General features: G+C 39.0%; 1 protein-coding gene across 8 annotated transcripts in view; it reads left to right on the top strand.

Annotated features, from left to right (window-relative positions):
• LOC115222587 (protein KIBRA-like) overlaps positions 1–16212 on the top strand; it is a 96650-nt gene that overhangs the window by 64073 nt on the left and 16365 nt on the right. For all 8 annotated transcript variants that reach the window (XM_036511585.1, XM_036511583.1, XM_029792870.2 and 5 more), the window contains 7 exons: positions 8282–8341; positions 9809–9895; positions 10159–10342; positions 12015–12167; positions 13740–13849; positions 14263–14348; positions 15865–15962. In XM_036511585.1, coding sequence (XP_036367478.1) covers positions 8282–8341; positions 9809–9895; positions 10159–10342; positions 12015–12167; positions 13740–13849; positions 14263–14348; positions 15865–15962 — 778 coding nt within the window. The remainder of the gene's footprint in view (positions 1–8281; positions 8342–9808; positions 9896–10158; positions 10343–12014; positions 12168–13739; positions 13850–14262; positions 14349–15864; positions 15963–16212) is intronic.

Raw genomic sequence — 16212 nt, 5'->3', positions numbered from 1 at the left:
ATCATCATTTAGCATCCGTTTTCCATGCTAGCATGGGTTGGACGGTTCTACTGGGGTCTGTGAAGCCAGAAGGCTTCATCAGGCCCAGTCAAATCTGGCAGTGTTTCTACGGCTGGATGCCCTTCCTAACGCCAACCACTCCGTGAGTGTAGTGGGTGCTTTTTACGTGCCACCCGCACTGGTGCCAGACAGAGCTGGCAAACGGCCACAAACGGATGGTGCTTTTTATGTGCCACCGGCACGAGGGCCAGGCGAGGCTGGCAACGGACACGAAACGGGGCGGTGCTGGCAACGGTCGCGAAACGGAAAGTTCTCTTACATGCCACTGGCACTGGTAACACATCTGCAATTTCCATTGATCGATTTCGATTCTGATCCTCACTTGCCTCAATGGGTCTTCACAAGCAGAGTTTCGACATGCCACCGGCACTGGTAGCACATCCGCAATTTCCATTGATCGATTTCGATTCTGATCCTCACTTGCCTCAACACGTCTTCACAAGTAGAGCTTTGTGTCCCAAGAAGGGAAGTTATGCATACGTAGGCTGGCTCCATCCCATGTAGAAGGCCACGGGTTGTGGACTCACTTGTCCTGCCAGGTCTTCTCGCGCACAGCACACTTCCAGAGGTCTCGGTCTCTAGTCATTTCCTCAGTGAGACCTAAAGTTCGAAGGTCGTGCTTCACCACCTCGTCCCAGGTTTTCCTGGGTCTGCCTCTTCCACAGGTTCCCTCAACCGCTAGGGTGTGGCACTTTTCACACAACTATCTTCATCCATTCTCGCCACATGACCATACCAGCGCAAACGTCTCTCTTGCACACCACAACTGATGCTTCTTAGGTCCAGCTTTTCTCTCAAGGTACTTACACTCTGCCGAGTGTGAGTACCGGCATTACACATCCATCGGAGCATACTGGCTTCATTTCTAGCGAGCTTACGCATATCCTCAGCAGTCACGGCCCATGTTTCACTGCCATGTAGCATGGCTGTTCGTACACACGCATCATACAGTCTGCCTTCACTCTGTGCGAGAGGCCTTTTGTCACCAGCAGAGGTAAGAGCTCTCTGAACTTTGCCCAAGCTATTCTTACTCTAGCAGTTACACTTTCAGCACACCCGCCCCCACTGCTGACTATATTATATATATATATTATATATATATATATATATTATCATCATCATCATCATTGTTTAACATCCATTTTCCTTGCTAGCATGGGTTGGATGGTTCAACCAGGGTCTGAGAAGCCAGGAGGCTGCACCAGGCTCCAGTCTGATCTGGCAGTGTTTCTACAGCTGGATGCCCTTACTAGCGCCAACCACTCCGTGAGTGTAGTGGGTGCTTTTTACGTGCCACTGGCACAGATGTCAGGGGAGGCTGGCAACAGCTACGATTGGTTGGTGCTTTTTACGTGCCACTGGCACGGAAGCCAGTCAAGGCGGCACTGGCATCGACCACGTTCAGATGGTGCTTTTTACATGCCACCGGCACAGGTATCACAACTACAATTTCCGTTTGATTTTTTGATGTTGATGTACTTGACTTAATAGTCTCCTCAAGCACTATATATATATATATATATATATATATATATATATATATGTGCATAACAGGAAAAAGTTAAGTGTTTTAAAAATTCTGTTTAAACCAGTGATTCCCAACCATTTTTTGCCTATGGACCCCCTTTTATTCCTATTTTACTCTACTGGACCGTCATACCCATTTGATGTATATAAAAAGAAACCTAGTATATTTTCATAATTAAATATTATTAGAAATTGTAAGAAAGATTAAAACATTCTGTTGTAGCAGTATAAGCAATTTGTTGCACATAAATTTTAACAACAAAATCTCCAGTCGACTCCAGATAAAAACAACTGGCTAAAACCATACTCTTTATTGTAACAAAATGAAATTGGTTTTCTATTTGAAAAAAAAAAGACAAAACAAAAAAACGCCTCATAATTACATGATTAATTACACAATATTGACCTTATAGCGGGTATACTTTTACGGCCTGTACCTGCACAAGTCCAGTAGTCATTTTCTAAATTGCGTTTTGTTTAGTTTGTATGAGTGTTTACAATTTATTTCATAACAGAATTTATTCCATACACTGTAATGCTATAATCAGTATATATTCACAAGAGACTTTTCCCCAAAAAATTTCATTGTTCATGATTACCCTAATCGGGGTGCACTTTATTCATGAATGCATATTATACACAAATATAGATATGTTAAGTAAAAAAGCTGGGGGACTATGTTTATATATATATAATATAAATAATATATAAATATATGCATATATACATACATATATGTACGTACCTACTTCTACATGTATATATACATGCATATATGGGTACAGGACATAAAAAAAATACGTTGAACACAATGAGAAACAAAAACAAAAAACATCGAAAACAAACATTTTTTTCGAACAACGAAAAAAAACAAACACAGAAACGAGACATGCAACATAAAAGAATATTCCCCTTCATCAGTTGTCCCTGTTTCATCTACTCCGCATTTCGAAGGCAAATATATATATATATATATATATATATAATATATCATCATCATCATCGTTTAACGTCCGTTTTCCGCGCTAGCACGGGTTGGACGGTTTGACCGGGGTCTGGGGAGCAGGGACTGCCCCAGGCTCCAGTCTGATCTGGCAGTGTTTCTACAGCTTGATGCCCTTCCTAACGCCAACCACTCCGCGAGTGTAGTGGGTGCTTTTTACGTGCCACCTGCACAGGTGCCAGAGGGGTCTGGCATCGGCCACGATCGGTTATTGCCTTTTTTCGTTGCATTGCGGCAGGGGGGAGGGTTATATATATATATATATACACTGTTGTGTCTGGGGAGAGTCATTTTCTTTTTGTGTCTTATAATGTAACACATTCACTGGTAAAATTTCCCCTTATTTCTTATTAATATAAAAATAAAAATAAGAAATAAATGGAAATTTTACTGGTGAGCGTGTTATATTATAAGGCACAAAAAGAAAATTACTCTCTCCAGACACAACAGAATATGCTTCAACACACGAACTCATATAAAGAATCTTGCAAACCAAATCCAAAAACGAGATATATATATATATTAAAGAATTATTTTGTGGGGCATGGGAGTAACCACTGGGGCTAGTAATACATAAAAAGCACCTGTGCCCATGCCATGTAAAAAGAACCTGTGCTGGTGCTGTGTAAAAGCACCTGTGCCATTGCCGCATGAGACACCTGTGCCATTGCTACATGAAAGACACCTGTGCCATTGCTACATGAAAGACACCTGTACCAGTGTCACATAAAAAGCACTCAATACACTCTGTAAAGTGATTGGTGTAAGGAGCAGTAGAAACCATGCCTAAACAGAAAATCGGAGTTTTGCGCAGCTTGCCAACTCCTGTCAAACTGTCCACCCCATGCTGACATGGTGGGGGTCATCATCATCATCATCATCATTGTTTAACATCCGCCTTCCGTGCTGGCAAGGTTTGAAAGAGATATTTCTCTTGCAGTTGGAAATTCTAATAACTCAATCAGAGACAGGTAATTGGGTGTTGTCAGGTTTTTGTCAATCATTAGTCAGTATACAAGATTGTTATACACACACACACAATGAGCTTTCACAGAGAATCCACGTATCAAATTCACTCACAAAGTATTGCTCAGCCTGTGAAGACACATGACCACGATGTTGAAACCATTGTGACCAGTGTTGTGTAACAGCATCTTATAGTCTGGTTTGTCACGTGATCACATGGTATCATCTATATTACTAGTCTAATTTTGGTACCTTGAACCTCACAGAGGGGATGACAAGGGACCAAGGAAAACATATGTTAAATGATGATGATTTTTTATATATATATATATATATATAATGTTTGTTATTCACATGATTTTGTTGCTCAGTGGTTAGAATGTCTGGGCTCACAATCATGAGGTATTGAGTTCGATTCCCAGAATGGGTGTGTGTTGTGTTCTTGAGCAAGACACTTTATTTCACATTGATCCTGTTCACTCAGCTGTAGAAATGAATTGTGATGTCACTGGTGCCAAGTTGTGTTGTCAGCTTTTGCCTTTCCCTTGGATAACATTAGTGGCATGGAGAGTGGAGGCAGGAATGAATGGGTGACTGCTGGTCTTCCATAAAGCAACTTCGCCCAGACTTATGCCTTGGAGAGGAACTTTCTAGGTGCAATCTCATGGAATTGGATAGAACTGTGTCTATTAACCTGCCTTACAGGCATAAATATTGATTAGAAAATTTACCATTATTGTCATGATAAGCATAATTATTTAACAACCATTTTCCATGCTGGCACAAGTCAAACAGTTTGGCAGGAGCTGCCAAGTGAGAAGACTGTGCCAAGCTCTACTGTCCCTTTAGGCATGATTTCTACAGCAGGATGTCTTTCCTAACCCCAACCACTTTACATGGTTCCAGGAGCAGTGAGTTCACCAAGTAACTTGCAACTGAGGGAGTGGATGTTGTGCCAGGTGACAAAAATTTGAGAGAGGCATTAACCCTTTAGTGTTCAGATTATTCTGTCAAATGTGATATTTGTTTATTTAAAATGGTTTGAATTAATCATGCATTATCTTGTAATTTAGAGATTTCAGTGATGCTATTTTTTAGTTTTAGAATGACATGGTTGGGCTGAGATGAAAGGTGAGATCTGGTCAGTTTCAATATATAACAGGTTAAATATGTTGACCAGATATAGCCGGTTTGAATGCTAAAGGGTTAAAGGGACAGAAGCTGATGTAGAGGAGATTCATGGTGACCCCTGTCAGGTGTGGTGAGGAGAAGAGAGAGAGAGATGATGATGAAGATGTAATGGGACATGGATAGTGCTTCCAAACAAACATATCTTATGCTTATGGTATTTGTGATAGTTGCATTGGGTTGCTGATTTGGTGTCTTGATATTTATATAGATGTCTCAAAGGAAGTCTCATGCAACCATGTAAAAATCATGAGATGAGAGATGAATGAGCTGGCAGCCATAAAAGGGGCATTACTGTACAACTGAACTGTACAGCAGAACTGTACAACATGGTACTCAGAAATTAAAGTGGCGAGCTGGCCGAAACATTAGCACGCCGGGCGAAATGCGTGGCCGTAATTCGTCTGTCGTTACGTTGTGAGTTCAAATTCCGCCGAGGTCGACTTTGCCTTTCAACCTTTCTGGGTCGATAAGTTAAGTACCAGTTACGCACTGGGGTCGATGTAATCGACTTAATACCTATGTCTGTCTTTGTCCCTTCTATGTTTAGCCCCTTGTGGGTAATAAAGAAATAGGTACTCAGAAAGTGAGCTGTGTAACTTGCAGTTATAAACATTTAACATATGTCCTATAAGAGTGAAACAGTATTTGTTCTACTTAAGTTGCACAGACACTCTTTTGAAGCTTTTGCTCTCGTGAATACTTTTGATCACTGATTGGCTTTTTGGAAACATGTGATGCTATTGTCCACAAAATGCAAAATAATATTTTTTACTACACTCTCAGAGTGGTTGGTGTTAAGAAGGGCATCCAGCTGTAGAAACTCTGCCAAATTAGATTGGAGCCAGGTGCAGCCATCTGACTCGCCAGACCTCAGTCAAACCATCCAACCCATGCCAGCATGGAAAGCTGACGCTAAACGATGATGTTGATGATGATATATATATATATATAATATATATATATATATATATATATATATATATATATATATATATATATACATATATATATATATATATCACCCAGACAAACAAATGTGTTATACACCACTGGCCACAAGGTGGTACCAATTCTGTCTTGATTGCACCATTCTTTTCCATCTTGACCCAAATTGCTTGACAAAATTGTCTTCCCATCATCATGGAGGCCTTCCAAGTGACCTTTTCCAATCCTTCAAATACCACATGGCAACTGCATGGGTCTACCTGGAGGTCTGTAAACCTTGTGACATGTCTGGTTCAATGGAACTTGTGCATTCACCACTCTGCCATCACATCATTCCCTCTGCTCCATTCTTATCTCATTTTGAATTCCCCTTTTCTAATGGCAAAACAATATTATTGTTCCAGAGGAATGACTTGTATGATTCATATCTTAGTTTTCTGATGCTGTATGATTGTATATGGAACTTGAGCTTGAATATAGAACTCCAGAGATTGGTTGTGCAATTTCAGTACAAAGAATACTAAATGGAATGGGGAAATTAAAACAACAGATGTGTATTTCAGTGTAGTCTCTTCGTGCTTCATGCACAACAAGGCGGTGCTCCAGCATGGCCACAGTCAAATGACTGAAACAAGTTAGAGAGTAAACGATGAAACTGTTTTAACTCTTTAGTGTTTAAACCGGCCATACCAGGCCAAAATTGTCTTCCTGTTTTATGCTCAAACCAGCCAGCTCTGACCTCTCACACCTACCCTACAAAGTCATTCTAAAAATAAACAGGGGCATCATCTAAATCTCAGAGTTACAAGATGCTGTACAATTAATTTAAAACAATGTGAATAAACAGGCTTTACATTTGACAGAGTAATCTGAATGCTAATCTGAATGCAAAAGAGTTAAATCCTTTTGATGTTAGCCTAAGACCGTCTCTGGTTCTATGGTAATAAGACTTGCTGTTTTAAAGTGGTTTAAATTAAAATCTTCCATCGAAATTTCATGTTAATTTATGTTCCAAAACACCAGTTTAATAAGTTATTTCACTAAATTCTTCATTATCTTCAAAAGTAATTGAAACAGAGGCAATGTATTTCAACCGAAGAATGATAGCAAAAAGATAAATGCAAGGTTACAAAAGGTATTTATCAGAAAGCCTGATGTATTGTCGTTTAGCATTGTCGTCATTATCATTGTTTTTTTTTATGTCTGCTTTTCCCTGCTGCTAATGAGTTAGACACAACTTATTGAGGTAGATTCTCTGTGGCTCTTCACCAACCCTTACATGCCTTTTTAAGTAAGGTTTTTTTAAAATTTATTCCACTGGTTGTTACACACATCTGCCGAACTATGTAACATTAGGTCAGCAGAAAATGTAAACAATTGTCACTGCTTTTCACTCAGACGGTGCTAATGACATTATGTAGAATTGGCGTTGATATGCGTGCACGCAACAAGCACTTGCATGCAACAAGCTTCCTTGCAGTTTCTTTTTCCAGTCACTAAGTATCAGTTAAAATGAGGCTAGAGTAAAAAAGGGAAAAAAACACTTGCCCAAGATATCACGCTGTGGGATTGAACTTAAGACTGTGTGATTGTGAAGCAAACTTTATAACCACAGTCATACCTTATCCCTATATTGCTGAAATTATAAGACCATACTGGTACAGGCATAGCTGTGTGCATAAGAAGCTTGCTTTACAACTATGTGGTTTTGGGTTCAGTTCCAATGTATGATATCTTGGATAAATGTTTTCTGCTATAGCCCTGGGCCAATCAAAGCCTTCTAAATGCATTTGGTAGACAGATATTGTGTGGAAGTCTGTTGTGTGTGTGTGTGTGTGTCTGTATATATGACCTTGTCTACACATCCTATGATGGTTACAAATGAGCATCATCATCATTTAGCGTCCGCTTCCCATGCTAGCATGGTTTGGACAGTTCAACTGGGGTCTGGGAAGCCAGAAGGCTGCACCAGGCCCAATCTGATCTGGCAATGTTTCTACAGCTGGATGCCCTTCCTAACGCCAACCACTCCGTGATTGTAGTGGGTGCTTTTTACGTGCCACCGGCACAGGTGCCAGACAAGGCTGGCAACGGCCACAATCGGATTGTGCTTTTTACGTGCCACCGGCACGGGGGCCAGGCGTGGCTGGCAACGGCCACGTTCAAATGGTTCTCTTATGTGCCACCGGCACTGGTATCACAGCTGCAATTTCCATTGATGTTGATCGATTTCGATTCTCACTTGCCTCAACAGGTCTTCACAAGTAGAGTTTTGTGTCCCAGGAAGGAAAGGTATGCATAAGTGGACTGGCTACATCCTGTGTAGAGGCCACGGGTTATGGTCTCACTTGTCCTATGTCAGGTCATCAGGAAATATTACCTTGTTTGGTATGAAGGATTGGTGACAGGGAGGCTTAAGGAAATCTGCTTTAGCAAATTCCATCCAATCCATGCAAGCATGGAAAAGTGAATATCAAATGATGATGAGGAGGAGGAAGATGATGGTGGTAGTGATGCAGTGGCTAGCATTGATTTCTGAAGAAGTATGATTTGTTTTTTTTTTTTATCTATTTGTTTATTTATTCACAGAACTGGCTACCTGGATGAGGTTCTACAAATGGAAAGTGCACAAATCCAAATTACTCTCAAGTAAGTTACACTTCTCTTTCTTTTTTTTCTTTTAACCAATTCCTTATGTATTTTATAACTTTGAGGCAGCAAAGCTGGCAAATTTGCTGTTACCATGCTGGACAAAATGCTTGGTGGCATTTCTTCTGGATGAAATAAGTACCAGTTGAGCTCTACGGTCGACTTATTCCCTTCCTAGAAATCTTTGGTTTTGTGCCAAAGTTTGAAACCAATATTTTATAACTTTTTTCCATTTCTCTTTCCTTCACATCTCTCTCTCTCTCTCTCTCTCTCTCTCTCTCTCTCTCTCTCTCTCTATCTATCTATCTATCTATCTATCTATCTATCTATATATCTCACTCTCTCTCTCTCTCATATCACCACTCTTTAATAATTTATGTTTAGTTTATAAACTAACATAATAGTTTTAGTTCATAACAAGAGGATTGGACACTTATGATTTGGCATGGCTGACTGGATGTTTTCAACCTGATTTGGCAACAGTTTTTTCTATCACTGAGGCAAACACACTCACTCAGAAATATACACATACAGATAGTGAGACAGACATTACTCTTTATTTACTATTTTTTTTAAATATAAGACATGATTGACATAAGCACTTTTCCCTCTCTTCAAACACATAAAAGGAAACAACCTCACACAAGTAAATAGAGAGAGAGAATGAGAGCAACGTAAAAAGAGGTGGTGTCAAATAAGTCAGCATCAAATCAGCCTTTGTTTTGGCCATGGTGGTTCTCTCATTGAGCCAATGAATGAATCTCTTGTGTTTCTTCAGTTGCCTTGGCTACAGTAGTTCCAGATTCAGAAATAATATTCAAAATTGAAGGAGTTGTTAATGTTATTTGTCTCTACTGTTTGTACAAAATAAAAAGCCAGTCATGTATTATTTATTAGTCTAATTGTCTTCATCTTTCTTTGATGATAACAAAATAGAGGTGGCACTATCAACACCATTTGATCTGGTAAACATAGGCGCAGGCATGGCTGTGTAGTAAGAAACTTGCTTCCCACCCACAGAGTTTCAGGTTCAGTCCCACTATATGGCACTCTGAGCAGGTGTCTTCTAATGTAACTATGGACCAACCAAAGCCTTGTGAGTGGATTTTGTAAATGAAAACTGAAAGAAGACCATTGTGTGTGTGCACACTCTTGTCTTGTCATCAAGTGATGGTTGTAAAAGAGCATCATCATATTATCAGTGATGTTCATTTCCAGTTGTTTGTGGAAAACTTCTCTGGCCTTGGGGAAATATCTTACTTAGAAACACTGAGGGTTGGCAACAGGAAGGACATCAGGACATAGAAAATCTGCCTCACTAAATTCTGTCTGACCCAGGCAAGCATTCAAAAGTGAACGTTAAAATGCTTATGGTGATGATTATACCATTTAGACGACTCGATGTGTAAACATTTTTAAGAATTGATAATTATGTGTATAAATGTACTTCTTCCCTTCTATCTCTAGATACGATACATTTGATGGAAATCTCCATGTAGAAGTTGATCAGGCTCGGAATTTGGGAGCACTTCCGCTTCCAGAGAAAACGAAAATGTATGTCTGACCAAACCCTTTTCTTGTCACATTTTTTTTACCTTTAATGATTATGTGTTTAAAAAATATAGAATATTAAATGCTTTCAATTTATTGTATACTTGCTATAATAATGTTAATCCATTAACGTTCAGATTATCCTGTCAGATTTAATGCTTATTTATTCACATTGTCTTGAATTAATCATGCATTACCTCGTCTTTTCCATCATGCTCTAGTGCTTATTTCTTTCATAAAGTATTTCCTTGTTTATACCATTGCAGAGGTATCAAAATTGCTCTACTACCATTTATGCCAGTGTGTTGGGAAACAAAACCTTCAGCAGATATGAAAAATCCAAAATTTGCCGAAAGTTTCAAAGTTGCCATTCCTAAAAATTTACTACATGCTCAAACATTACAGGTTAATGTTTGGAGCATTCCTGATGGTAAAGAACTAGAATGTTTGGTAAGTATATTTATTTCTTTATTGCCCACAGGGGGGCTAAACATAGAGGGGACAAACTAGGACAGATAAAGGGATTAAGTCAATTACATTGACCCCAGTGCATAACTGGTACTTATTTAATCAACACCAAAAGAATGAAAGCAAAGTTGACCTTGGCTGTTCATGCTCCATTGACATGATTACTTAACTTTTCATGTTGAGAAACGGCCGTTGCCAGTCTCGCCTGGCCCCCGTGCCGGTGGCACATAAAAGCTCCATCCGTTCATGGCCGTTGCCAGCCTCGCCTGGCCCCCGTGCTAGTGGCACGTAAAAAGCACCATCCGTCCGTGGCCGTTTGCCATCTCCATCTGGCACCTGTGCGGGTGGCACGTAAAAAGCACCCACTACACTCACGGAGTGGTTGGCGTTAGGAAGGGCATCCAGCTGTAGAAACACTGCCAGATCAGACTGGGCCTGATGCAGCCCTCTGGCTTCACAGACCCCAGTTGAACCGTCCAACCCATGCTAGCATGGAAAGCGGACGCTGAATGATGATGATGATGATGATGATCAATCTGTCTGATTAGTCCTGTTGACCGAAGGACAAAGATGAGACAAATTGTATTCAGCTCTTGTTTGATCCATATACACTTATTCTTCAACTCATCTATTTGAGCTCAGCAATGCATGTTAAGGAGACCCTATTCAATGTTACTATGCTGCCACTAGTTACAGTGATAAGTTGTTCCTTTCTGTGTGGTACCTATTTACAGCTAGGTGGGACTGGATCGTGAGAGAGCTAAGTATTTTGTCCCTTACACAGTTTCAACCATTTAAACAGCTAACTTCTCAGCTGTTGGTCTGGTTTTCTGTCCACTTGGCATGTCCTTATGAACAACTCAACAGTTTGTAACTCAGAGGTCAGTGAGTCTCTCCAGATCAAATTGCTCCTCTTTCTCCACATTGAGGTGTCATAGGAAAGAGTCACAAGACAGATTCTTCAAGCTGAGCCAACCAAACCTAGGAGTAGACCAGAAACAATATGTTTGGGTAGTATTTTCATAACATTAGTTTGTGTTCTTTGGAGTATACAGACTGCATTTCTACATTTAAGTACCTCTATACCCCACTAGAAAATCCCTTTTGTTTTATTATCTCAAGGGCTATGAGCAGAGATGAACCAATAATGTCTTGTGATGTCACCTATGTATAAACTGAATTTCTCACAGATATTAATTGCCTGTACTATCCTTGCTGCAATATCTTTGCTTATAATTTGCACAATAGTCACAAGCCATTTTTCAGAGGTCAGTTTCCTTAGGCTGGTGCAAGCATGGCCTGATGGTTAATAAGTTCACTTCACAATCACAAGGTCTTAGGTTCAACCCTACTGTTTGGAGTTTCTCTCCTATCCTACTTATAATGTTTTCCACGGTAGCCCTGCATTAACACAAGCTTGATGAATGAAATTGGGTAGGCACAAGCTGTGTCAATATGCCTTAGAAAGACTGTACTTGTAATTTGGTCTTGTGTTCGTCTTGTTGCACTTGTTCTGCTTGATCGTTTACGTTAAGAGTTCACATGTCTGTGATGCAATGAAGTGTGTAGTTCTGCGGAGCACTGATTGTTGAACTGTCATGAGGTATGTAATTATGCAAACAATAATTTTCTTTAATTTGACTTGTTATTCCAGGGATGTGCTCACATTAGTCTTGCTGACTTCAATTATCAGGAAGTATGTGTACGTTGGTATAATGTTCTAAGCTTCAAATTCATGCAGTCCGATAACATGAAACAAACTGTACGAAAAGATCCTGTTTCAAATATTGATTATACTCACTTACTAGTAAGTACAACTGAAAACTAACAAACTCTGTTTTTGTTTCATGCTTTTTAGCATCTGAAATTTTTGCTTGTTGTATGTAATACAAACACTTGTGTGTGTGTATTCAGACATACAAATGTTTGAATACATTAATAGGCATACATATGCTCTGAAACATACACTCACATTTGATATCTTCATCTGTTTATGTACATTAGCAGACGCACATAAATTCACACACATGCACAGATACATGGATACATGTGTGTATTCATATTGACATACACTTTACTGCACAAACTATGAAGTGATTGGCTAAGTGAGCAGGTATAGTGTAGGTCCATAATGTCTCTCTGTTCTTGTCTTGCCGAGGACTGTACAACCTCTCTAGTGTTGATGCCACAAGAAAATGCACCCAATATGTTCTATAGAGTGGTTGTTGTTAGGAAGGGCATCCAGCTGTAGAAACCAAGTCAAATGATACGTATGGCCACTTAGTTTTTAGGGGCAGTAGCTCTCAATGATGGATGACTTGGATTGTGGCAATCTCTTCAACCCATGTCAGCATGATGACAGTGGTATGTCGTGATGACAATATGTAATCACATCAGCACCCATAAATATACATAATATACTCACATTCAGTAACACAAGCGCTGGTGCCACATATAAAGCAAAGCACTTATGCTGGTGTCACATAAAAAAAAAACCCAGTATACTCTGTAAAACACTTGGTGTTAGGAAGCTGTAGAAAACACACCAAATCATAATGGAGCCTGGTGTGGCTCCTGGCCTTACTAGGTCCTGTCAAACTGCCCAACTCATGCCAGCAAGGAAAGTGGATGTTAAATGACGATGATAACAGTGGATTTATAAATACGGCTAATAAAAAAAATAAAAAAAAGGTTAATCTATCTTGAACCTGAAGGCTTTTTAGGACAAGGCTTATCCCAGTCCTTGTGGCTTTTAATCAATTGTGAGTACAAGAAAAGCTGTTGAACGGGACATCAGTTTGTTGTAGGATTAATCATTATTCATAGCCCAGCTATTTCTGGTACTCATTTTCAGTTGAGTGGACTCAAGCAAAGGCAAGTAAAGTGTTGTTGTAGGACATGGCACATTGTTCCAAAAATTGAACTATCATCCTAATGTCTCTGGGTTCAATACTCAAACCATTGCATCATACACCTTCACACACACAGATATACCTGCGTGTGTGTGTGTGTTCATGCAAATGAATATATCGACATAAAGCACCATCCGAACATGACTGTTGCCAGGCCTTCCTTACTGGGTCCTGTGCCGGTGGTATGTAAAAAGCACCCACTACACTCTCGGACTGGTTGGCATTAGGAAGGACATCCAACTGTACAAACTCTGCCTGACCAAATTGGAGCCTGGTGCAGCCATGGATTCTCCAGACCTCAGTCAAACCATCCAACCCATGCCAGCATGAAAAACAGACGTTAATCCATGATGATATATATGTGTGTGTGTGTGTGTGTGTATGTATGTATTTATTTACATGTACTTAAAGATACTTTTAAAAATTTGTATTCATAAAATAAACTGGCATTATTTATATCCATTTAGAATGCCGTAAAAGACAGAATAGGACGAATGTCCGTACAGCTTTCATCTGACATGAGGAAAAACTTCCCCTGTGATGAGCATTCTGTCTCTGAAAATACCAAAGAGGGCAAGTGAGTAACACTTTCCCACATTAATTTAAAGTAACAGATGCTTTACTTTCAGAATTTCTTTTTTTGCCCAATTTACTTATTTGCAGAAAATATTTGCATGGCCTCTGGTCAAGGATAATGTTCCCCCAAACAAAAAAAAATGGCTTTATCTAAATTATATTGAAAATTGTATTGCTATAGTATATTTGGCAAGTCATAATTTATAAACTCTTTAAACACACACATCAGTTGTTGTTTGTCTATATTTCACTGGTGGGTATGTTTATAAGCTTTTTTTTAATTATGACTCTTACCAAATATAACAACGCTGGTTTCAGCACATGGTTTCAGATCAATTTTCTTTCAAAAGAAATTCAGAATTTTAAATTATACATTTTGAAATTTAATGGTGTGTTTTTTTTTTTAATACCTAGAAATGTTGTTACATTTGGGAAAGAAGAAAGTAGTGATGAATCAACAATTATCTCATCTCAAACCTCCACTCTTACACGTAACCAAGGTAAATGTCTTTTACATATTAGCATTGATACCAGTCTACCTGGGAATAACTCTAGTTCTATGTTATAAACTTCCTGTTTCAAAATGATCGAATTTAAAACCGTTTCCCATCAAAACTTCATGTTGGTTTATGTCCTACGCATCAACTTTGTAACAAAAGTTATTTTACTAAATTCTTCATTATTTTCTAAATTTATTGAAACAAAGGTTGTGTATTTTAACAGAGACATGGTAACAAAAAGAATTCTCATCCTTGAAGTAGGATGGTAATTTTTTTAAATAAATTACACGTCATTTTAATTTTTTTCTTTATTCACATTAGTTCATCATCATCATCATCAAGCATCCGTTTTCCATTCTAGCATGGGTTGGACGGTTCAACTGGGGTCTGGGAAGCCGGAAGGCTGCATCAGGCCCAGTCAGATCTGGCAGTGTTTCTACGGCTGGATGCCCTTCCTAATGCCAACCACTCCGTGAGTGTAGTGGGTGCTTTTTATGTGCCACCTGCACAGGGGCCAGACGGAGCTGGCAACGGCCACGAACGGATGTTGTCATTTATTATTGATTACTATCAGGATACTATGTGGTCGTTGGTCTGCTAAAAATGGCAGTTAAATATACTTGAACTACACTACACTACACTATCTGGAAATGGGAAAGCCACTCCAGATAATATAATCTTAGATATTCAATAGCCAAGAGAAAGATGGGATGTGCATGGCTGGAGTGCCTTCAATCAAAAGCTTGCTTGATTAGGACTGACCTGGGGTTAACCAGCAACGGTTTCTTTATCCAATCACACATGCATGGATGCTGTCAAAAACCATATTTAATCATTGGAGTTACTATAGCAATTGCTTCTCTTATAATGTCATATTGGTTTACATCTTTTGAGAAAGGCATCTGTAAGGAAGGGCATCTCATGTGTGTCATATAGCTTCTATGCTATTGAACTCCAATGCAGCATGTCTGATCTTAATTAAATCATCATCATCATTTAGCATCCATTTTCCATGTTGTCATGCGTTGGACAGTTTGACAGGAGCTGGCAAACTAGAAGACTGTGCCAAACACTATTATCTGCTTTGGTAACCACAGTTTCTATGGTTGGATACCCTTCCTAATGCCAGCCACTTCACAGAGTGTACAGGGTCATTTTTACATGGCACCAACAGCAGTGAGTTCATCAAATAATTTTCAGGATCTATCAGCTGAGGTAGTTGGAAGGGCTGGGGGTAATCTGTGTTCTCTAAAAACATTCCCAAGTGCAAGTTTTGAACAAATTACCATGCTACTTTGATGGAACTATACATGTGTCACAGAACCTGGTATGTTTTTTCCCAAAAGTAATTTGGTTCAAAATTTAAACCAAGTCTTAGTTGTGTCTTATTTATAAAATAATAACAAATAATTTTGGTGTCCAGTTGAATTTTCTTTTTTCGTTTTTTTTTTTAACCAAATTCCCAATTCTTGAATTAGAATCAAGATTTGATTCTTAGTTTTTTTATCTTTTTAAGGCCCAGAAGCAATGCACAGTCATGAAGATGATGTTCATGAAGAGGAAGATGATAAAGACACAGATTCAGTTGATCTTGTGGATTCAACTAAAGAACAGGTTATTATTATTATTATTATTATTTTATTATTATTATCATCATCATCATCATCATCATCATCATTAAGAAGGTAGTGAGGTGGCAGAATCATTAGTACATTGAGCAAAATACATAGTAGCATTTTGTCTATCTTTACATTCTGAGTTCAAATTCTGCTGGAATCAACTTTGTCTTTCATCATTTTTGAGTCAATAAAATAACTACCTGTGATCGACTAATCCTTCCATCTGAAATTTCAGGCCTTGTGCC

This window comes from Octopus sinensis, linkage group LG20 (genome assembly GCF_006345805.1).
Source record: "Octopus sinensis linkage group LG20, ASM634580v1, whole genome shotgun sequence".
NCBI lineage: Eukaryota > Metazoa > Mollusca > Cephalopoda > Octopoda > Octopodidae > Octopus > Octopus sinensis.
The sequence above is the reverse complement of the archived record's forward strand: the minus strand, read 5'-3'. Positions and strand labels throughout refer to the sequence as shown.